This window comes from Lucilia sericata, unplaced genomic scaffold (genome assembly GCF_015586225.1).
Source record: "Lucilia sericata isolate MDLA Ls3-8-SP2 unplaced genomic scaffold, ASM1558622v1 Contig001730F_arrow, whole genome shotgun sequence".
In the NCBI taxonomy this organism is placed as follows: Eukaryota; Metazoa; Arthropoda; class Insecta; order Diptera; family Calliphoridae; genus Lucilia; species Lucilia sericata.
Window position 1 is genome coordinate 25,703 of NW_023995635.1, and position 23,137 is coordinate 48,839.

Here is a 23,137-nt window from a genome sequence, read left to right on the forward strand (position 1 = left end):
TAAAATAAAAAAAGTCGAAAAGTCTAAAAGTCGACTTTTAAATAAATGAAAAAGGTCGAAAAGTCGAAAAATCGACTTTTCATAAAATGGAAAAAGTCGAAAGGTCGAAAAGTCGACTTTTAACTAAATGCAAAAAGTCGAAAAGTCGACTTTTCGTTTCAACTATAGAACCCTAGGAGTTACCGACCTTTTTGGAACAAAATAACCGACTTCGACTTTTTTCGACAAAAAGTCGATTGTACGATTATTCGAAAGTCGATTTATAACACCCTAATGTATATACGAAATCGCAGAAATCTTAAAAAGTTTCCCGGCACACACTATAATATCCTCAATTTTAACGCAACACCTTAAGAATGGCAATCCTATGTAGCACATCTCCCAGTCATCAACATTTAATGATGATGAGCTCTGCTACCGCAACAACATCAAGAAGATGAAAACATATTCAAGAGAAACGAAAGGCCATTAATGAAGTTTTTTTTTAAGCATTTATATACATGTCTCACTCTAAACATAACATACAGTAAAACATAATTGAGTTAACATTACAGTTTGCGTGTTGTTGTTATTATTTATTTTGTGTCTACATCATCATCATGACAGGTTTGACTAGAACAGTCATTAGCATGAGAGTAAAAGGGAAAACACGAGACCACTCTCAATACAAGAATATAATGATTTTCATTTTAAAGACGAACAAAACGAAAAAGAAGAAATAAAAAATACTAACGAAGTTCGTGTTGGTAGACTAGGAAATTTTCTCAGTCTTGGTTTGATGTTCGACAGAGTTGTTTGTTTTTTCGGTAATATTTTTCACGAGTGTATAATTATTATTGTACAAAGAGTAAAAAATACAACAACAACTAACACTTAGTTAATTACATCATTTATATAATTTTCATTAAAAAATCTAAGAACAAAAAATTAAATAATTATTATTAAAACAAGAACAACAGAAACAAACAAAAAAAAAATCAAAATATGATAAATGTGTAAATGAACTTATACCTATATGCTGTGAAAAGTGTGGAGGTGATTTTTCTTATCAGATGGCCGGGCACAAATTAAACAAGTAATAATCAAATTGTATTGTAAAAAATGCATGAAAATTTTTTCTTATTATACATATAGAAAAAAGGGTGTCTTCTTCTTTAACTTATAAATACGTTTAGACAAATATACATATTTACATATGTATTTATTATATACCGTATGTATATTTGTACCTCTTTGTATAATATTTTGTTGCACCCAACAAAACATACATATACACAGAATAAAATCCCTGGCAAGTGTACGCGCCTTATAAAATACAGAAAAAATATAAAATCAGAAAAAAACTTATTGGTTGACTTGAATCGTCTTCTTTTCCTGCTCTTTGTGTAGTGTATGTGAACGTTGTTTTTTGTCGTTGTGTATTCCAAGCAAGTATACCTACAAAAATACATTTTTTTCATAAGTTTAAGGCCCAGAAAATGGAAAAAATCGAAAAATTTTATAGTTTAGGTGAAATGTGTAAGTTTTCTTTGATTTGTTTATAATGCACCGGGTTTTTTATTATTGTTTTTGTTGCAAGTCGAGCACAGCAGCAAAAAAAAGTATGTATATAATAATTATATTTGATAATGATCATTGTGGAAAAAATCTATAATTATCGCAAAACGATTTAAGTAATTATTATGTCTCTAACATAGCGTTGGCATTTTTTCTCAATTCGTGTATGTATGTAGACATGTTTGTTTTTTATATGAGAGCAAGTGTACACACTCACTCATACAGTAACAGCGCGCATATCATGATTATTATTTCTCTCCCTCTCGCTCTAAATGTAATCTGTAGATTTTTTATAAATTTTTGAAAAAGTGTGTTTTTTATAAATTAAATTTTTAATTTTACAAAATAAGTATACATAAAAATACATTGTTAATTTATAATAATTAATTTTTTGCAAATTATTCTTATTATTTTATCACTTAACTCTCTGTTATTGTTTTCGTTATACCTATTCCCTTCCGCTAATTACACAATTCCAATCAACTTGTTGTGTTCTGTTCTTCATTAATTTTGCACAAAAAAAAAAAAAAACACATCATCATTATCGGTATCGGATCATTATGAAAATTATGTTTTTTTCGGATTTTAATGATAATTATAGTTATTGTATAAAAACCTAATAATCGTAATGATAATTACAGTAATTTTTTGTGTTTTGTTTTGGTCTTCAATTCAAAATTTATTACACTGCAAAGTGTACAATTGTTATGTTTTGATTTCCGGCAATTTTTTCATCATTTAATTGTTTGGATTTTAGAAATAATTATTTAATAGGTACATATTGGAGATCTTTTTGAAGTTTAAGAGATTACTTATGTTAGATAGATACTAATCAGAGGAAAAAAGTGTAAAAAATTAGAATTAGTTTAAGAATATTTTATAAAAATTTTTTGACTGTAAATTTGATTTTCGTACCAAATTACTTGCCGAAGGACTAACTACATACGTAAGTTTTTTTCTGTTTTATCAGTTAAAGTTGAAAAACATTTTGATTAAATGTTATCATTCTTAGATCCTGATAAAGCATTATTATATGTAATAATGCGAAATTTGGATTAGCTTTCCCAGTTCAAAGTTACATATTATTGATATTAAAAATCAAAAAATGATCATTGAGTAGACCACCGTACCATATTTAAAATTTTTAGTATATATTCACTGAAAATCGGAAGTTATCGCAAAAAAAAAACGGATTTTTTTATTGTTATATATTTTACTATAATATAGACTATCCGAATTTATGTTATTTTCTAAATGATTTTATTTTAACTTCACCAGATTCCATTTATTGCAACAATTTCGAAAAATAAAAAATTTAGCTATTTTTTATTTAAAAGTGACCCTCTTCTGTTTAGTAAAACAAAAAGTAGTTTTTAAGAAGGTAGTTAAGGTGGAATTTCAATTCCACTTTAAAAACTGAATGTGTTTTCATTCCAAAAGAAATTTTTGAAGAAGCCCAACTAGAACTATAAGATTTTTTTTATAATCTTTAAATAATGAAAAACTAAATTATACAATTTTCTCCATTATAGAATCATGAATGGACTTTAAATTATAATTTCGTGTGTATGGCTCTAATACATACAACATTCATGTATTTAGAGTAGCGCCTCCAAATTAAAAGGAAGTGTCTTCAGAGAGTTGACTTGACCATTGTGATACCCATGTGAAATGCCTGTAAGTTATAATTGTTAACCTTATTTCTTTAACTTATAAAAACTAAAAGATTTATTATATTTCATTTCTCTCCACTAGTATGAAAAATTCAATAAAAAGCGTAGACAATGGGAGGATAATGGAGTTTTAGAGTTAATTAAATTATGGAAAGTTTGTGCCTATGAATTGCGCACTATTAAACGCAATGGCCATCTCTATGTGGCTATGGCAAAGCAATTGACCGGTCTTGGAGTACCCGTAACTGCATTAGAAGTACACTTTAAAGTGAACAATTTAACACAACGCTATAGACAAGAACAGAAAACCTTTGAAGCAACTGGTATAATAAGTACATGGAAATTTTATAATCAGGTGGATGATGTCTTTAAAAGCTTGGGACAAACAGGCTATACAAAGTATGTACTGAATATGTCTTGATGAATGAATGTGTTATTAATTACTTTTATTGTTGTTTTGTTGAATAGAGATAAACGTATTATGACCCCAGCATCTAATGCTAGCAGTTTACCGTCTTCATCCGAGTCACCCGTTTGGAAAAATCAAATGTCTCAACAAGAGTTTAACAGTAATAATTCCGAGGGATTTTACAAGTAAGTATTGAGAGATTTAAATTCCATTAAGAATATAACACGTTTATTCCCATTATTTATAGATCGGAATATGGCATGCACCGGCATTTCATAGATCATACGCAGGCCCAGGCTGCTAATGGTGCTGGTGGTGCCACCGGCAGCGGTGCTGATGTTAATTTTATGGCGAATACAGCGGCTGCTGCAGCCGCTGTTGCTGCCGCCTCACGTCTAAATGAAACAAATCAAATGGATCAATTAAATGCTGCCGCCACGGCTGCTTCCTCCAATAATGCCACCAACGGTGGTGTCTTAAACTATAATAAAATCAAAAAATCACCCGATGATTACGATAAATTTGTGGATATTGTCAAAAATATTGTTGATTCACACAAAACCACCCCAGACAAAGTCGATACTTTTGGCGATTTTATAAAATCCTACATAAAACGCTGGCCTGAACGCCTCCAAGATGAGGCTATCAATCATATAACAAACTATATAATTGTTAAGAATATGGATCATACCATGCACAGCACCATCGAGGGTGTCAATAATCGACAATAATATAAGAGTGAACCTAGAAACTAGGTTCACGTACATAATAATTAAATAAAATTAATTCTATAATCACAGCAACAACATCAACATCACATGCATATAAACAATAAATGTTACTTAAGTTGATTTTTAATTTAAATTTATATTTTATTTTTAATTAAAACATTTCAATAGAAATCATTATAAGTTTTTAGTTTAAGTTTGTCTCATTTTAAAGATTTTTAAATGTTAAGCAACATTTAAGTTTTTTATTTTAACTACGGTTTAACAATAATTTTTAACTACAACCCTTTAAGTTATTTAAAGAAAAACTAAGATGCATACAATAAATAATTAATTAGGCTTAAAGCTTAGTTTTTAACTAAATTAGTTTATTTTACATTTTTAGTTATATTTTTCTTATTAATGTAAGAATTACACTTAATACACATATATAAATATGCTTATTTTTAGTTTTAAAGTAAATTTAAAATTGAAATCAAATTCAAACAGAAATTATACTTAAAACAAGAATTCAAAATCAAATGCGATTTATATACATATATAATTAATTTTTCTATTGATGTAAACATGTTTCCTTAAAAAACAACAACAAACATTTAAAAATCAATAAAAAGAAACAACAAATAGATTATTTTTTTTTTTAATCAAAATAATGAAAGGACTAAGGGTTTTTATCTAATAAATTTTTGATTATTAATGAATTTTTAATGGTTATCTGGAACAAGAGGTTTTAAAGGTAACGGATATTCTGTTAGTACTTGTAACCAGGCTTGGAAAATTCAATACTATTGTACATTTTTTCCACAGTATTTTGAGTATTTTTATATACATATATACATACTTCACCTATGTGAAAATGGTATATATTTTTGTCATTCCATTTGTACTTTTTACAATACATACAAGTAAGAAAGTATAGTCGGGCGCTATCGACCATTAGGAATATTAAATGTGATTTATTTTTAATAATAATTCATTGTTCCGATACATTTAAGCAATTTATGGATGAAAAACTAATTTTCTGAAAGAGGCTTTATATGGGGGCTAGGGGCAAATATGGACCAAGCCCGATAAAGTTTTGTGAATATACATATTTATATTTACTAGAGTTCGCCCAGCGGTCGAAATTCGACCAGAACCTATGCTGGAAAAAATGCATAAATATGCTAAAATAAAACCCTTTTTTTGTAGTTCAAATCTGCGGTAAAAGTCCCATCAGAAGTTCAAAACCTCAATTGTCAAAATTAGTTATACAACTTGTTTTACAAAAGTATTTGAACTATTTTAAAAATAATAAATAACGAACATTTCTTCTATCGACTTATTATCCCCTACATATTTACGCTACGTTCACAATGCTGGAGTACTCTACTGTACACACCAAGATACGTTAGCTGCTCAAAATACAGAGTGGAAATGTTCTAAATAATTTGTCAAAACAATAAAAATATTTAAAATAAATAATGTCTTATCTAATTATAAATAAATTTTATTTGGATGTCATTAGTAGTCCTTCCATCAAGTATATGCTGTATAAATTCTCCCTTATAACACTCGACAAAGACTTCAGCAGACCTACATTTATTAAATAAACGATAAATTGCTAAGTACGGTTAAACACTCTTCATCCCAAAAGACATGATTTATATTTAGCAGTTTTATCTATTTGTATATAGCATATAACCATCACCTATTCAACTTACAGTTTTCACTTTACACTACTATTTCCTAATTGGTTAGAATAACCCAAAAAAGAAGAATATCATCAAATCCTCGCTGTGCTAAACCTGCATATAAGCGATATACCTATCCATTTATTGCGGTGTATCATGTACCGGCATGACGAACTAAACTTTACTTACATATATTTTATACAGGCTTTTTTATTACTTACTGACACTGAATCAAATTCGTTAATCCATCATTTAAATCTTCCAAATCAAAACTAATAATTATGTATCAATACATAACTTTTGACATTCTTATAGTTTTCCGATCTTTGTTTTTAAAATATTCTACGGTCGTTAAAAAGTTAGGGAATTGAAAATTCGTTAATGTAACCGATATTTGTCATTACTTTACGATATCAATACTTAAAATTAAAACAATTACTGAATTCCGGTACTGATGTCCTACCAATATTTTTCCAGGTCAAACATCAATATCAGTACATTTTTTGGCATATCTTGAGGTGTCCCCAAACATTATTTACACATGTTTTTATATTCGCAGTTCGTTGTTTCCTCAGGAAAGTCCTTCAATTTAATTATTTTGAAAAGTTTAAATAACGAAAAACCTTCAATCGAAAACTCTAAATATAAAACTGAAGTCCTACTTCTTATAAAAATATTCGATTTGGTAACAATCGTAACGATGTTATAACAAAATAGATCATTATCTCATTCACAATTTAGCACTTTACACAAAAATATAAAACAATAAAATCCTGTTTTCGCATTGCCTGAGCCTGTTTACATACTTATTTGTTTACAAAAATCTTATTAAAAGCAACAAAAACAAATATCATGCAAAATATAAAAAGAAAACAGCAACAGAGAAGTTAAACGTTTCTGCACTCTCCTCTCTTTTTTTCAAAAAGCCGTGTTGTTTACTTTTTTGTTTTGTTTCATGCTTTGTTTGTTTGTTTGTTTTTAATTTCAAGAATACGTACGTGTGACTATTGTTTCTATGTATTAGTAACAACTTTAAACGCTTATAGCTCCTAAAATTCTGAACCGATCTCATTAATATATATATTGTGCACATCTGTGAACAAATACCTTTAAAATGATATATTTTTTGCCAAGATCAGATGTATACGGTAAGAGTAAAAGGGGTCACAAAAAATCGTCTTGCCTATTAATTATATAGATATAATATTTATTTGTGCTGAATTTCATCGCGATATTTGTGTTTATAAGTTAATTTTGGACATTCAAGTAATTTTCTGAAGGTGACTTGGTATGGGAGCTAGGGTCAAATCAGGCCCAATCTTTATGAAATTGGGCAAGGTCATAGCTAAATCGATTCAGAAAACGATTCTAAGCCGATTGGTATACTTTAAGGTGGGTATAGGACGAATATTTGTGTATGTTACAAACATCAGCACAAACCCAATATACCCTCCTTACTAAAGTGGTGTAGGGTATACAAATTCTGAGTCCTTTAGACTTGCCCGTCTGTTCTTATGTACATATGTTGATATCAGTTTTAAGTAAAGACCTCAGAAAACTGCTAGATCCGAATTATTAATAATTCTAGTTACCCTTTTTAATCAGGGATTAACATGGTTGATAATTATTAGAATCAGAAAGAGTAGGCTTTCCAGACCATAGATTAGTGCTATTCTATAATACCTATAAAATTTATTAAAATATCGTAAAATAGTATTTTAATTGTAAAATCTGAAAAAGTTGATATTGTTTCCAAATTTACATTTTTCATTCCTGATCACAACCAAATTATGGTTATTTAGGATGCTAAAATAAGTTAACTTATCTTTCCTTCAAAATTCCATTGTCAATGTAATTTTATAGACATAAATTTATGTTTTCAATAATTCTACCTTAAAAACCGTTGTTTATAAAAATTTGGAAAAAAAAAAATAAATAAGGTTGGCAGTTCGAATCAAAACATATGGCAACAAAAATAATACCACTTAAAGTTTCACAAATCTCAGCTTTTGTATATCTCATCGAGATTATTTATTAAAATAGTTGCGAAAAAATCAACTAATAATTGTGACAATTTCGTAAATTTTCATTAAAAATTAAACAAAATTTTATAACATTCCGCTCAAGTAAATAATAACATGGCCGGTGTAGAACTTTGCTCAACGTTCGATGTATATGCTTCGCCTCAGATATTTTCGTGTTTTCGCGCCTAATTCGAGTAGCTGCTTTGACTTCAAACCAGCTTCGTTGACGTCAACGGAGCTACACATTTTTACATTGCTGGTATGTTATACCGTAAAGGGCTAGGGTATCGAACATGTGTATTTCAAATGGGAAGTGCAGTTGATGTCAATTCTGCCGACTGCGAAAAGAAATTCTGCTAGAATTTTTCGCGCCAAGCTGTTTTCTGCATTTTTTATTTGCCACAAAAAATCTGTTGTGTGTGTGTGCGAAAATCTAAAATGACAGAAATGATATATTCTTTAAATAAAAAAATAATGTTTTACTAAAAATTGAAATTAATAAGCAAAGAATATAAAGAAATTGGGGCTTGTCAGTTGGTACGTAAAGGAGTTGTCATTCGGTACCTAACTCTAAGTATGTATTGGTAGAATTTTTGTATTAGTATTGGAGCTCCAACCACTTTCACCACACTTTCCAAACATACATACTTGCATAAAATCGTACATAAAAATTTTAGGAAAAATAAATAACATTTAAATTTCTACATTCGCAGATTTTTTAATTTATTTTGCCCACATCTAATCAGTAAACATTTAATAAATATATTTTTCGGACTTAAAATCTCTTTTTTTGCAAAAAAAATAAGTTTATTTTAAATAATTTTTTCATTTTCAATACCAAAATATACAACTTTGTTTTGTCAATTTTAATTTCAACACACAAAAATTAATTGTCAAAAAAATTAAAAAAATAATTTTTTAGTTTGTGAAAAATAAAAATATTTCGGATTGTTAAATGCGATAAAATTGTGTAAAAAAATAAAAAATAGTTATGTGTTTGTGAAAAAACGTCGTTCAAGTCCTATTATCCCGGTATTTTCGCGAAAAAGTTTTGAAGTATTGTGAGAGAATTGAGTTCTCACAAGTGTGTTGAATTTACACAGAACTCGTCTGTGAAGAGAAGGAAATGTTATTGTTGTAAAACAATGTCATAGTCCAACTTCTTATTATTCTTTGTTAATAAGATTGTATGCTATACTACTATACCGAGGGTCATTGTACAAAGAAACAGCAAGTGTTGGGTTGAATTTATTTAAATTGTTAATAATTATGATGAAATTTTTTTAAGGCGGGATTTGTTTTCGTTTATTTATTTGTCTATAAAGAACGTCTTTCTTTTCAAGAAAGAGGAGGCATCATGATGGTCTCCTGAAAGAATGCCCACATATATACCTCCCTAGTCACCTAGGCGGGTGGTGGTCGGTCGGCTAGTGGTGACATGGTATATTATCACCTAGAGGCAATGGACGGAAGCTGATTGCCGTATTCAGGGGGTATCCTTGGGATACATACTTATTATTATACCATTGATCTCAGCAGAATCACTACCATACACCCATAATAGAGCGCGATGTCTGTCTGGTGTGCCCTTCAGTGAAGCTCTTGTTGTCTCCAAACACTATGGTGGCCGAATATTTACAAGAAACAATTGTTAAGCCGCCTTTTATACAAATTTATAGCTTTGTAGAGAATGTCTTCACGGACCTAGAGGATAGAGGTACTAACCATTGTGGGCTTTATGTCGACTTTAGGTCCCTTATAGTTGCCACACTATACCAAATAAGCATTCTTGCTGGAATTAAAGTTTAAAACAAGTTTAATTCCAGTCAAACATTCAAATTTCAAGTGTTGAAATACACTTTAATTCAATAGCATTCTCCAGTGAAAACGAAACTTGAATTCAAGTCGAACATTACAATGTTTTTACAGTATAATTCAATGCACGAAATCTATATATGTACATACATACGTACATATATAAAATTCAAAGGTTACTGACTGACTGACAGATTCATCATCGCACAGCCTAAACGGTTTTAGCTAAAGAGCTGAAATTTGCACAGGAGGTTGGTCTCCCACCAAATAGATCCACTAAGACGGGATTTTTGGAAATTCGAATGATTAGGGGGTTAAAAATGGTAAAAACGGGTAAATTCGGTAACCTCATATCTCCTAAACTATAAAAGATACAAAAACAGTTTAAAGCTTATTATCGTCATTCATTTAAAAAATAAGCGGACAGGTGTCTGGTACTTTTTTCAAATTCGGCCCCTTTGGGGAATAAACGGGTAGAAATTGTAATTTGGTACTTCTTTTGCACCCCATGTATCTTTTAAACCAGAGAACATTCAAAACATATTTTTGAATCCTTCATAACTTGACGAACAAATAAAAATATGAATTTAGTACTTTTTGGATATTCGGACGTTAAAGGGGTTAAGATTGTACCTATTTTTGGTACTTTTTTATAAAACATTGTTTTTGGTTTATTAACTTATACATATGAATACATAATAACGGGCTCCCAATACGATGTTGCAACTGGTACTTTTTTGACTTAGAACTTAGAAACATGTAATTAAGCACTTGAGAATCTATAAAAGTGGACTTTTTGGTACTTTTTCGTTCTTCAAAAGGTACTTTTTGAGTTTTCTATTTTTCGTTCTTCGACTGGTACTTTTTGAATTTTTTATAATATTGAACCTAGAAACATGAATTTAGGAATGTACAGCCCGGATTAAGTAATAACATATAAAAGGGAACTTTTTGGTACTTTTTCGTTCTTCAACTTGTACTATTTGGATTTTCTTTTATAATGAACCTAAAAACATAAAACTAAGCAATCAGGGACTTGAGTGAATGAAAATGTAAACTGGAGTATTTCTGGTAATTTTTCGTTCTTTAACTGGTACTTTTTGAATTTTCTAAAATATTGAATATATAAACATAAAATTAAACACGCAGTATCCTAATTGAACGAAAATTTATCTCGCTTACGTCCATTTTGCAAAAAGGGCTCGATATCAATCGAAATCTCTATAGGCCATAGTTGACCCTGCCTCCTTCAATAATTGATTTTAACGTTTTCTACGTACTTAATAATACCATAATAAAACAATTTTTGTTGGAACGAAAATATGTAATGAAATCTTCTTCAGAAAATGACTTAAACGCACATAAATGGCTTTTAAATGTCGATGTCGACGAAATAAACATTTTTAGGAACCGAAACCCACATTTATGAAAAATAAAATTATGAGGATCGGTCCGCCAATATAACCCTCTTACAGAAAATCAGTTTATAGCTAATACATCATTCCAAAAGTTATCATTATGATGGAATTATGGTAGAATTAAAAAAAAAAAAATACTTTAAATTATATATATTATTGATCCAATTCCACATTTAAGTCCCTAATCCGAAAATCACGGTGACGTTCTTATTAATCTAATGATCGGACCACTTCCGAAATTTGCTTTTTTACGACATATGATTTGCCTTACTTATTTTAATCATAAAATACCACTAAAATAGGAATAGTCTTCCTTTAGAGTTGCGAGTTTTCATACATTCTAATAATGTTTTCAAAGTGAAACTTTTGGAATATTTTTCAATCTCTTTGTGATCCCTTTAAATGATGTTGTTCTGGAAGAACTTTAACATCCATGTAAACATTTTGGGTAATAAACTGGGGGACTACCAATGAGGGGAGCGGAACCTCCCATATGAATTAAATACAAAAATTCGTTTATCTGGGAAACTAATATAACTAAATTCTTCAAATTTTGCACGAACAACTTTAATATTCATCTGAACATTTTGGAGAAAAAAGGGCGGACTTTCATCTGGGGGGCTTGGAGCTCCCATATGAATTAAATAGAAAAATTCGTATATCTGAGAAACTATTAGAGCTAGAATCTTCAAATTTTACTGAAGAACATTTAGAGAATAACGGGCGGAATTTCAATGGGGGGCTTGGCACTTCCCATATGAATTAAATACAAAATTTTGTATATCTGGAAACTATTAGATTATTCAAATTTTTCATAGATTAAATTAAAATCTTAATTAACGTTCGCACCTCCCATATGAATTAAATACAAAATTTTGTATATCTGGAAACTATTAGATTATTCAAATTTTTCATAGATTAAATTAAAATCTTAATTAACGTTCGGAATAATTGGCGAAATTGCAATAATTTGCGTGGAATCTCCCATATGTAACAAATTGTATATCTGGAAAACCATTGTAGTTAGAATCATCAAAATTGTTAAGTAGGTTTCTTGTTTATATTGCTTTTAGGGTAGCACAGCACACTGGGTATAGCTAGTAAATAAACAAATAAAATATCTTTGTTTTTACGTCATTGATCATTTTCTTAATGCAAAATTTTTTAGAAACTGATTTTCTGCAAGATGTTTTATATGGAAGATAGGGTTAAATATCGGCAGATCCTAGTAAAACTTGGAGAAAGGATTTGTTTTTAATTTTTAAGAATTTTTTATTCATCCCTGCATAATTTCTCATGCAACTTTTGAGTTTGCTCTGTTTTGTTGTTATAAACAATATATTTGCTTCCAAAATCCTACTTTCTGATCTCTCGGATTCCGTTTTTATTTAAAATCGTTGAAAAATTAAAAACTAAACGTAGTTGAAAACTTAGCCGGCTTACAGTCGATTTGAAGCCGCCGCCGACATATTTAGTGTCAGTCGCCGCCACCGTTAATATTTGTCGGCGCAGGGCTCTGATCGTCGTCTGCAGCAGAACAACACAATTGTTTTCATATTTTGCAATTATCAAAATAAAAGTGAATAATAACTATTACAAACACCATGGTAGTGTCCAATTATGATGGTAATTAAAAAAGAAAAATATAACAGATTAAAATGTTTTACTTAAACTTATTTACAATTCGTAGCGCTGCGTAAACAGGCGCGTCTATTGGAAAATGAAATTGATCTGAAATTGGTGGCTTTTAGTAAAATTGGGGCTGGCAGTAGTTCCTCGTCTATGGGTCACAGTTCAAATGCTGACACATCACCACTGCTGGGCGAACATGTCTTTGACTCGTTGTCTGAGGAAATTGCCCAAATGTTAGATAAGGTTGGTGACATTATTTTTCCAAAACAAATTTCTACGATGAATATGTTGTTGGTTGTGTGTTTGAGTGTGTACGTTTATTTTTTTTGTTTGTTTTAGCTTTCGTCAATTAATGAAACAATGGCTGAACTGCCCACTACGGGTGCTGCTGCAATGCATACATTGCAACGTCATCGTGAAATATTACAGGGCTATCGCCAGGAATTTAATAAAATCTCTGCCAATCATACGACGCGTTTAGAACGCGAAGAACTGTTGAGAGGTTCCGGTTTATCTACAAACAGTCCATCAATATCGGGTTTAAGCAGACGTGATATGTATTTGAAGGAAAGTGGTCATATAAATAGGTAAGTGTTCGTACTTCAGAGAAAGATTTTGAGGATCAATTAAAATTTATTGAAAAGATTTTTATTCGACTTAAGGCTCATTTCCGCATACACCGTAATCGGCGCCGAAAATAGGATTTGTACGGAAAAAAGTAAATTTTTTCGGCACAAATGTATGTATGAGATTTTGTTTTCGGTGCCGATTAAGGTGTACGCGGAAACCTGCCTTTATTAGTATTTTAGGGCTTTCCAAAAATAATCTCTTGAGCTAATTATAATTTTTAAAATAGAGGAGTCTCGTACTTATAACACTTTTTATATATAAAAACAAAAAAGGTATTAACGATATCTAATATATTTTAGATAATTGTTGTTATTGAACATATTTTTAGATGAAATAAAAATAATTCAGAATTATAGTACTTACAGAAATTATTCAAAGAAATTTATTTATTTATTTATTTATTTATTTCGAATAAAATCAATTGTATTACATTTGACTTAGGGCGGGTTTCTTACTACTCAGTTAAACTAGGCTTAACTTGCTGTTAGATTAAACTCGGAACAAATTTAGGCGGACTTTAACCGATGATTGTGTTTTTCAGTTATGGATTTAAGTTCAGTTAACTTTGTTAGTATTGCCAACTTTTCACTCAAAAACATAAACAATGAACAGCTGTTTTTTGCAAATAATACATTTGTAAAATGAAAAATTTTGGAAAAATGTTAAATAAACATTTAAAACAATAATAAATAAAACAAAACAAATCAGAAAATTGCAATTTACTTAAAATATTAAATTTTTGTTCTTCCGAAATCATTGTTTTATTGTTTTCGTTAATTGTGTCTTCTCGCTTATAACTTAAGTTTAATTGGCCAATAACACTCAGTTAAACTAAGATAATAAGTAACGTTACTATTTACCGAAAAACACAAAACATATATTAAACTAGGTTTAACCAAAAGAATGTAGATTATCTTTATCTGAAAAACCCGGCCTTAGAGTATAAAGAGTTTAGGGGCTATGTCCCTTTTTTATTTTTTATTTTCATTTTATTTATCTCAAATATTTGTATTACAATATGTGCTTAAAATTAAACCCGCTAAGCCAATTGGCTTGACAGCACTTAGCACTACTTAGTAATGAGTTTTTAAATTATATTATGTACAATATTTACAGTTTTATTATTATATATGAAGGAAAAATTTGCAAAAACCTATATGAAGCTATTAAGATAAAAAATTCTATGCTACGGTAAAATTACGATGATATCATGTCATTAATGTGGGGATATTGTGATGCTAAACATCTTCTGTTGAAGTTGGTGGTCAATTTGGCTATTCTATCATGGACGAGCTCGATGCCTGCAAGACTATGTAGACGTCGAGTAGAGTAATGCCAAGGAAGTTTAAAAACCATTTTAAGTAATTTATTTTGTGCTATTTGAAGCTTTTTTATGTGACATTTTGCGGAAGACGACCAAACTGGAGCGCAGTAGAACATAACGGGATGAAAAATAGATTTAACAATAAGTTTCTTGTTCTCGATATTCAGTTGCGAGTTTCTGTTAATTAGAGGGTACAGTACCCTAATTAATTTGTTGATCTTATTAATAATGTAAGGTATGTGACAGTAAAAGTTAACTTTAGTATCAAGTATAACACCTAGATATTTGACATTGTTTTCCCATGGTATGTCAATATTCATAAAACGTAATGGGCTCTGGGGAATAAATTTAGCATTACGCTTCCTGGTAAAATATATTGTTTGAGTTTTTTCTGGATTAATCATAATTTTCCATTTATCGAAATATGCCTTTAACTCACTAAGAGCGATTTGTAGGTTGGAGATGATGTTAACTGCATATGTGTCTGAGCAGAGAATTGATGTATCATCGGCGAATATTGACATGACGCAATTGGAAAATACTGGAACATCTGCTGTGTATATATTATATAGTATTGGTGACAAACAGGAACCCTGAGGGCAACCAGCTGAAATATTAACTTGCGTTGACGAAGTTTTACCCAGATATACATTAAAATATCTATTTTCTAAAAAGTTTTGTATTATTTTAACAATTTCGATAGGAAAATTTAGTCTTTTTAATTTGTATATTAACCCATTGTGCCATACTGAGTCGAATGCAGCTTTTATATCGAGTAATACCATACCCGTTGATTTACCAACATTAAAATTATTTTTCACCAAATTTCTAATTTTCAATAAGGGCTGAGAAGTGTTGTGTTCTGTTCTGAATCCAAATTGTTGTGGAGGTAGAATGTTATTATCATCAATGAAAACAACAATCTTTTCCTTCAGGATTTTCTCTAGTATTTTGCTTAGAGAAGAAAGTAAGCTTATAGGTCTATACGATGAAGGTGAATCCGCTGACTTGTTTGGTTTGAGTATTGGTATAGTTTTAGAAATTTTCCACGTAGAAGGGAAATAACATAAACTAAGACATGCATTAAATATTTTTGTAAGATATTTAATACCTTTATTAGGTAGATGTTTTAAGCATTTATTATTTATGCCATCTGAACCGGGCGACTTATTGTTTTTAAGTTTTTTAATAATATTAACCACCTTTTCCTGGGATATAAAATATGATTCAGGTGGGGCATAATTCATATTATGTATTTGAGCAGCAACATTGTTAACTTCAGAAATAGTTACGCTATCACTTAAATGAGCTGAAGAAGAGTGATTCAGTTTGAATGTATGAGCCAAAACTTCTACTTTCTCCCGCTGGGTATAGTAAATATTGCTATTGTTTTTCAAAATCGGAATATTACTAGATTTCTTTCTTAAAATTTTGGATATTTTCCAAAAAGCCTGAGATGATTTGTCAATATTGGACAAGGTTATATTCCAGGATTGATTTCTGAATTTAATTATTTCATTTTTTATATTTTTGTTCAAGCGTGACATTGCATAATAATCGTTTAAATCTCTAAATCTTTTCCAATTTCTTCGGTAAACATTTCTCATTTGCATCATGATTATTATGTTATTAGGCAGTGGTTTGATAATTGGTGCTGTATGCCTTTTGGGAACAGATGTTTCTATTGCTGCTTTTACAACATTATTAAAAGTATTTATCATGTCATCTATTTGATTTTTATTGGAAATTGCATTATGTTCACTTAATGTAGGCAGGTTTTTATTTACAAATTTGGTAAAAAGTGTCCAATTTGCCTTGTTGAAAGCGTAGACCATGTTATCTACCGACTTGTAAATAAGATTAACATTACACATAATAGGTAAATGGTCTGATCCTAGGTCATTAATAACTTTGACAGCTGACATGTTTGATGATATATTAGTTAAAAATAAATCTAATGTCGATGGTTGTTTATGTGGATCTGCCGGAATATAAGAATATTCATGAGGAAATAATATTTGTGTTTGGTTTAGTTGAATTATTTCTTAAGCATCCCCAATAACCATGTCTGCAGTTTAGGTCACCACCTAATATGTATTTATTGTTAGTATCTGTTAACTTGCGAAGGTCAGATTTAAATTTAACTTGTTTGGAGATGTCTGAACCAGTGGTGCCTCCTGGAAAATAACAAGAATAAATATCAACATAGTCATTTCCACAACTTACTCTAACACCAATGTTTTCGACAACTTCAGTAGTTTTTGGTGGTAAAAGTTGATGAAGAATATTTTTCTTAATTAATATGGCAACTCCTCCTCCTGTACTGGTTTGGCGATCGAATCTATAACAGTAATAACTGTTATGTCTAATAGATAATTTATTATTTAGCCAAGTTTCACAAATTAGGCAAATATCAACGTTATGTTTCACTAAGAAATTAAAAAGTTCTTCTTTTTTTGTACGAATACTACGGGCATTCCATGATATTAACTTGATGTTATTGTTCATTTATATAAAAACTTAAAGGCAAGGTTGGTAACAACCTGAAATTGCTCCTCACGAGACTTACAGCTTTTTAGACTTGAAATTAATTCAAATGTAAGATCTTTTAATTCATCAAATGAAAACAAATTATTATTGTTATTAACATTGTTGTTGACGGATTGAGTGAACTGTTGACTATAGTTCATTCTAGGTGCATTTGAATGATTACCCATACTTTGGTTAAGAGTATTTGGGAAATTATTGTTGTAGTTTGTACCATTATTAAATGTTTGAATTCTTTTTCTATGACTTTTTGGTTGAGATCGTTGTCGAATTTGTTTATATTGTTCTCTACTTGGGCATTCTGGCGACATAGCCTTATGATCACCGTTGCAGTTCGCACATTTTATAGTTGTAGAGGAGCATACTTCAGTTTTATGGTTTCCAGCGCACTTTGCACAGAATGATTTTACCTTACATCTACTGGATCCGTGACCGTACATCTGACAATTGTAACATTGTGTTAACTTTGACTTATTTGGTTTTTGATATTCCCATCTTACTTTAATATAATTAATAGCAGAGTAATTTTGCCTTAGTTCTTTAAGGGTAATTGATTTCCTTTCAAAATAGACGATGAAAATAATATATTCTCTACTACCTTCAGCGGACCTAGTCACCATTTTAACATTGATGCATTTAAGACCTAATTTTATTAGTTGTGCCTTAATAACTGTAGGGTCAGTTTTCTCCAATCCAAGAAGAACAGCTTTATATGGTTTTTCGTTCTTTTGAGCATATGTAAAATATTCTAGTTGAAATTTTTCGGTAAGAGCAAGGCAAACCTTATCAAAATCTTCTTTATTTGAACAAAATAACTTCAAACCAATTGATATTTTTCGAATTGAATATTCTTTTATGACCAATATTCTGCACATTTCATGAATTTGATCAATCTGGCATTTTAAAATTGTTATTGGTGGTATGTTCACCTTAACAGCTGGTTCGAAAACAACTTCATCGTTATCATCATCATCAAGAGTTTGAAGTGGTGTAAAAAAATTTGTATTTGTAGTTCTAAGAGAACTACTAGCAGTTGCTTGTCTCTTACTCATACTGTGGCCTCGAGAGGCAACAACAACATCTTCTACGTTTCTTCGCTTAATTTTGTTTTTTATTTTTTATTTTGAAACAATAAACAAAAATATTTGGTTGAAAAAAAAGGAAAATACCGTACACTTTTTGATTGCAGATCAAAAGTAACAAGAAAATTATGACTTTACACATCAAATGATAGTGCAAGACTCATTCAAAGAAATGTTGCAAATTTTTATAGCAATTATCAGTATTGTAAATTTTGAAAAAATGTTTTTTAATAAATATTTGTACACTTTTTTTATCAACATTTTGGTATTGAAATATTAAGCAAGTTTTATAGAAAACTTATTATATATAAATGTATTTATTTTTATTTCAGCTCCAATAGCATGATAAATGATCAAATAAATATTGCAATCGAGACAAGAGAGCATTTACTCTCGCAACGTCAGGCTTTCAAACGCATACAGACTCGTTTAAATGATATGTCAAATAGGTTTCCTTTAATTTCCAGGTAAGTTTTAATATATTTTTTTAAATAAATAAAGAGTAACTGAAAAATATGTTTATTGACAGTTTAATTCAACGAATTAATATTAGAAAGAAACGTGATGCTTTAATACTGGGAGCAGTTATTGGATTTTGTGTTATACTGTTATTACTATACGCCTTTAATTAACGTCTGAACGGTTTTACTTTATGTTAAAAAGAAAACGAAAATCTTTAAAAACCAAAATATTAACAAGTTTATGTTTTATTATTTTTAGTAAACGACAAAACGATTAATTTATAAAATATTAAAATAAAAAATCAATAACTGTATTAAAAAAAATTTAAGTTATATGAATATCAATGTAATTTTGTGATAAAACAAAGTTTATATAAATAAAGGAAAATTAATCCAAATTATTGTTAAACAAATTATTTGTTTTTATATTCAAAATTTTAAAACATGAACCTTGAACGGTTTGCGATTTAATAAAATTCAACTTTGCGGCTTTGAGTTATGAAAAGTCAACTGCGACTTTTTAAGACGAATCATCGAATATTTAAAGTTAATTTATAGGAACCCTAAATTCTTTAAAAAGTTGCCAGACAAATCTGGCAACTTTATTAAAACAGCTGTGCGGCCATATGGAGGAATAGACGAAAAAAAACTTATTTAATATTGTTAAAATAACTTTTTAAAAATACTTAATTAAAATTAATAAAAATACTATAAAATTCCTCCAAAATGGCACTGTCATCACCACCACCTAATGATGGCAATAAGAAATCAGTGTTTTTTGAGAATCCCACCATGGATTATATGGCACAACATTTTGTGGGCAATTTACACAGGTATATTTTTATTTACTTGTATTTTTGATGAATTTGATTTAATTTTTTAATTTCCTATAGATATCGTGAAAACATAGTGATACCAAAAGGCAATGGCCCAGTACAGATTAAAACCGACGAAGAGAAAATGATTGAAAAGGCGGTGGAAAGTTGTGGCTTCAAATCGTTTACAGCCTGTGTAATGGGTAAGTGTTTGATATTGGGTTATGTGATTAAGTTGTTGCCGTTTGTTGAAAATAATCTAAACAAGTAAGAGTGTTATATTCGGCTGTGCCGAATCTTGTATACCCACCATCAAAACATTGCCGAAAAGGAATGCTTCCTTATAAATAAACTCATTTTCTGAAGGGGACCTTATATGGGGGTAGGGTCAATTATGGACCCATCCTCATAAAATGTATGAAAATGATTTTAGTTCCTATAAAAATTTTTATGTCGAATTTCATTGCTATATATGCTTCTTAAGGTTAGATATGAGCACTAAAGTCATTTTCTGAAGGGGACCTTATATGGAGGGTAGGGTCAATTATGGACCGATCCTTATAAAATTTTACGAAGAGATTTACTTTCCTAAAATATGTTCCTGTCGAATTTCATCGCTATAGATGTTTCTTTTAGACAGTTACGAGCGTTAAAGTCATTTTGTGAAGGGGACTTTATATGGGGGGTAGGGTCAATTATGGGCCTATTCTTCTAAAATTTTACAAAGAGATTTATGTTCATATAAAACTTGTTGGTGCCGAATTTCACCGATATTGATGATTCTTTTAACCAGTTATGAGCAATAAAGTAATTTTCTGAATGGGGCCTTATATGGGGGCTAGGCGAAATCGTGGACCGATATTGCCCAATACCAAACAAACTGCATTAACTAAAAGTATCTATGCAAAATTTTAGCTCGCTAGCTACTTCCGTTTGGACTCTATCGTGTTTTCAACAGACAGACGGTCACACAGACGGACAGACAGACAGACAGACAGACGGACGGACATGACTAGATCGTCTTAGAATCTAATAAGGACCCAGAATATATATACTTTTATGGGTCTTAGATGGATATTTCAATGTGTTACAAAAGGAATGACAAAAACAATATACCCCCCATCTTTTTTGATGGTGGGTATAAAAAGTAAAAGTAAACTTTCCAAAAAAATTTATTAGTTCTAAAACTAGATCAAGAACGTATGATTACATGTTGTACTCGTTCTATTTGGGCGTTGAGATCAACGATTTTACCACGAAATTGTCACCTTCGGAACTGGCTCTATGACGAAAATCTTTCCATGGAAAAGGTTCTGAAACTAGTTACTTAATCAGTTATTTTTGATCGAACTTGTCACTCTCGAAATTAGTTCGAGGGAAGTTTAAGAATGTTCTGAAACTGGTAGGTATTTTATCAGCAATACGTTTTAAATGCTTAAAAATTGGATCAGTTTTGTGGGACGTTTAATATAGAAAAGTTATTTAAAATTTTATAAAAATGGTCTTAATATTTTATCATTAATAACGCCACTCTTAACTGTTGAGAGAGAATATATACGAACCTGCTACTAAAACCTATTTTTATACCTTAGAAATATTAGTCCTACACCTACCTAAAGTATACCAATCGGTATATATCGGCTTATATTATGTTAAATGTTGTAAAATCTCTACAAAATTCGGCAAATCTTAGTTGTATATAAGTTTAAATGATACAGCCCCCTTCAGAAAATAGCTTGAAAGTTATCGCCTTAACAAAATTCATACGGATAGGACCATATAACCCCTTTTTCAGAAAAATTTTCCATAAAAATCAACATCGAAAATCCTGGCGAATACTTTTACTGCCTGTTTTACAATATTAAAACAACATTTTCTTTCATATAAATCTATTGAAAACAAAAACAACATAATCTACTTCTAGGTTATGGTCTTGGTGCTGCTATTGGTTTATTTAGTGCCTCGGTAAATCCCAATATGTCAGATCCTTTTGCCAATGAAAAGAAACAAACAGCAAGAGAAATTTTCAGAGAAATGCGTTCGACAACTCATGGTTATGCGAAAAATTTTGCTTTAATCGGTTGTGTTTTCTCAGCCGTCGAATGTGCCATTGAAAGTGTAAGTATTTCAAGTTATTACCTTATTTTTTTTAAGTTATTAATAACGTTATATTAAATTTGTCATCATAGGAACGTGGTGTTACCGATTGGCGTAATGGCACATATGCTGGTGCTGTAACTGGTGGTTTAATTGGTTTAAGAGCTGGTGTTAAAGCCGGTATTATTGGCGCCGCTGGTTTTGCAGCTTTCTCTACAGTTATTGATTATTATATGCACAGCAGATAAAAATAGTTTTAGTTGTGAATTAATTCATATTTTCTAGAGTAACTTAATGAAATGTTGTTAAAGCTTTTTAAATAATAATAAAAACAAATCAGCGAAAAAAGAAAAATACAGAAATAGGTTTAAATTAACATATAAAACTTGTAATGTGTTAATTTTTGAGTAGAATAAAAATTTTAACTGATTACATACATAAATAAGGAATATCATTTTATTCTTACAAAAATAAACAAAGAGGACAAGTTTGGTCACATACTAAATTTGATTTTTTTATTTACATGAATTTATTTAAAGAACAGTATGGTTTTATACTCTTCTATCACGTTTAGGTTTAATTCTATTATTTTAAACTTGAATATGTATAAAAATAACTAAATTTTAATCACGTCTTAATTCGTTCTATTTTCTATTGCATTAAACAATTCTTTAAAGTTATAAGGGCATGAAAAAGAACTAAATTTAAAGACAACAAATCACTTCACTTATTAAAAATTCCAAACAAAAGGTTTATAAAAGTCATAAAAAACTGTTCAAGTGTCCGTTTTGTTAAAATAAAACAACCATCTTTACGGTACTTCCTGTCAGTCTCACTTATATCAAACTATCTAGTCATAGTAAAAGAATATAAATAAAATAAACAAGAAGTACTTCTACTTCAATTACCAATAGCATTAATAGACAAAAAATGGTTTAAAATAATCAACTTTACAGTAGTAGTGACTTCTTTAGAGTCACTGCTATCACGGTAGTGCGGCAAACGTTTGATCAGCTCAACGTAATTGTAGTAAATTTACAATTCATCACAACAACGAAAAAAACACACTCTCATATTTATGTTGAAAGCGTGTAGTTGTAATAAAACAATAATCATAATTTATTAAAGGTAAGCAACGACTACGAGTTGTCCTATATGATATACTTAAATATCAAAAATTTTCATAAAGTTAAAGTTATTTATGAAGAATTTCATCGTAATACTAATGTTTATAAGTGAATTATTGATCTTC

General features: G+C 29.9%; 3 protein-coding genes across 5 annotated transcripts; all 3 read left to right on the forward strand.

Moving 5' to 3' along the window:
* Window positions 1-752: 752 nt before the first annotated feature.
* LOC119612548 lies at window positions 753-5,068 on the forward strand. 3 transcript variants are annotated; one of them, XM_037968361.1, is made up of 5 exons: window positions 753-1,075; window positions 3,090-3,234; window positions 3,313-3,629; window positions 3,699-3,824; window positions 3,887-5,068. In XM_037968361.1, exons 2-5 carry the CDS (start codon window positions 3,229-3,231, stop codon window positions 4,368-4,370), a joined length of 933 nt encoding a protein of 310 aa, XP_037824289.1. In that variant the 5' UTR covers window positions 753-1,075; window positions 3,090-3,228; the 3' UTR covers window positions 4,371-5,068. The 3 variants fall into 3 exon arrangements, with proteins under 3 accessions (XP_037824289.1, XP_037824291.1, XP_037824292.1); XM_037968363.1 differs by having other exon boundaries at window positions 788-806; XM_037968364.1 differs by lacking the exon at window positions 753-1,075 and adding an exon at window positions 1,500-1,518.
* Window positions 5,069-12,764: 7,696 nt separating this feature from the next.
* On the forward strand, window positions 12,765-19,201 carry LOC119612543 (Golgi SNAP receptor complex member 1). Its single transcript, XM_037968356.1, has 5 exons — window positions 12,765-12,923; window positions 12,988-13,172; window positions 13,269-13,516; window positions 18,845-18,979; window positions 19,042-19,201. The coding sequence occupies exons 1-5, from the start codon at window positions 12,902-12,904 to the stop codon at window positions 19,142-19,144; spliced, it is 693 nt and encodes a 230-aa protein (XP_037824284.1). The 5' UTR covers window positions 12,765-12,901; the 3' UTR covers window positions 19,145-19,201.
* Window positions 19,202-19,555: 354 nt separating this feature from the next.
* On the forward strand, window positions 19,556-22,347 carry LOC119612544 (mitochondrial import inner membrane translocase subunit Tim22). The gene is made up of 4 exons (XM_037968357.1): window positions 19,556-19,806; window positions 19,867-19,991; window positions 21,713-21,906; window positions 21,978-22,347. The coding sequence occupies exons 1-4, from the start codon at window positions 19,700-19,702 to the stop codon at window positions 22,131-22,133; spliced, it is 582 nt and encodes a 193-aa protein (XP_037824285.1). The 5' UTR covers window positions 19,556-19,699; the 3' UTR covers window positions 22,134-22,347.
* The last annotated feature ends 790 nt before the right edge of the window (window positions 22,348-23,137 follow it).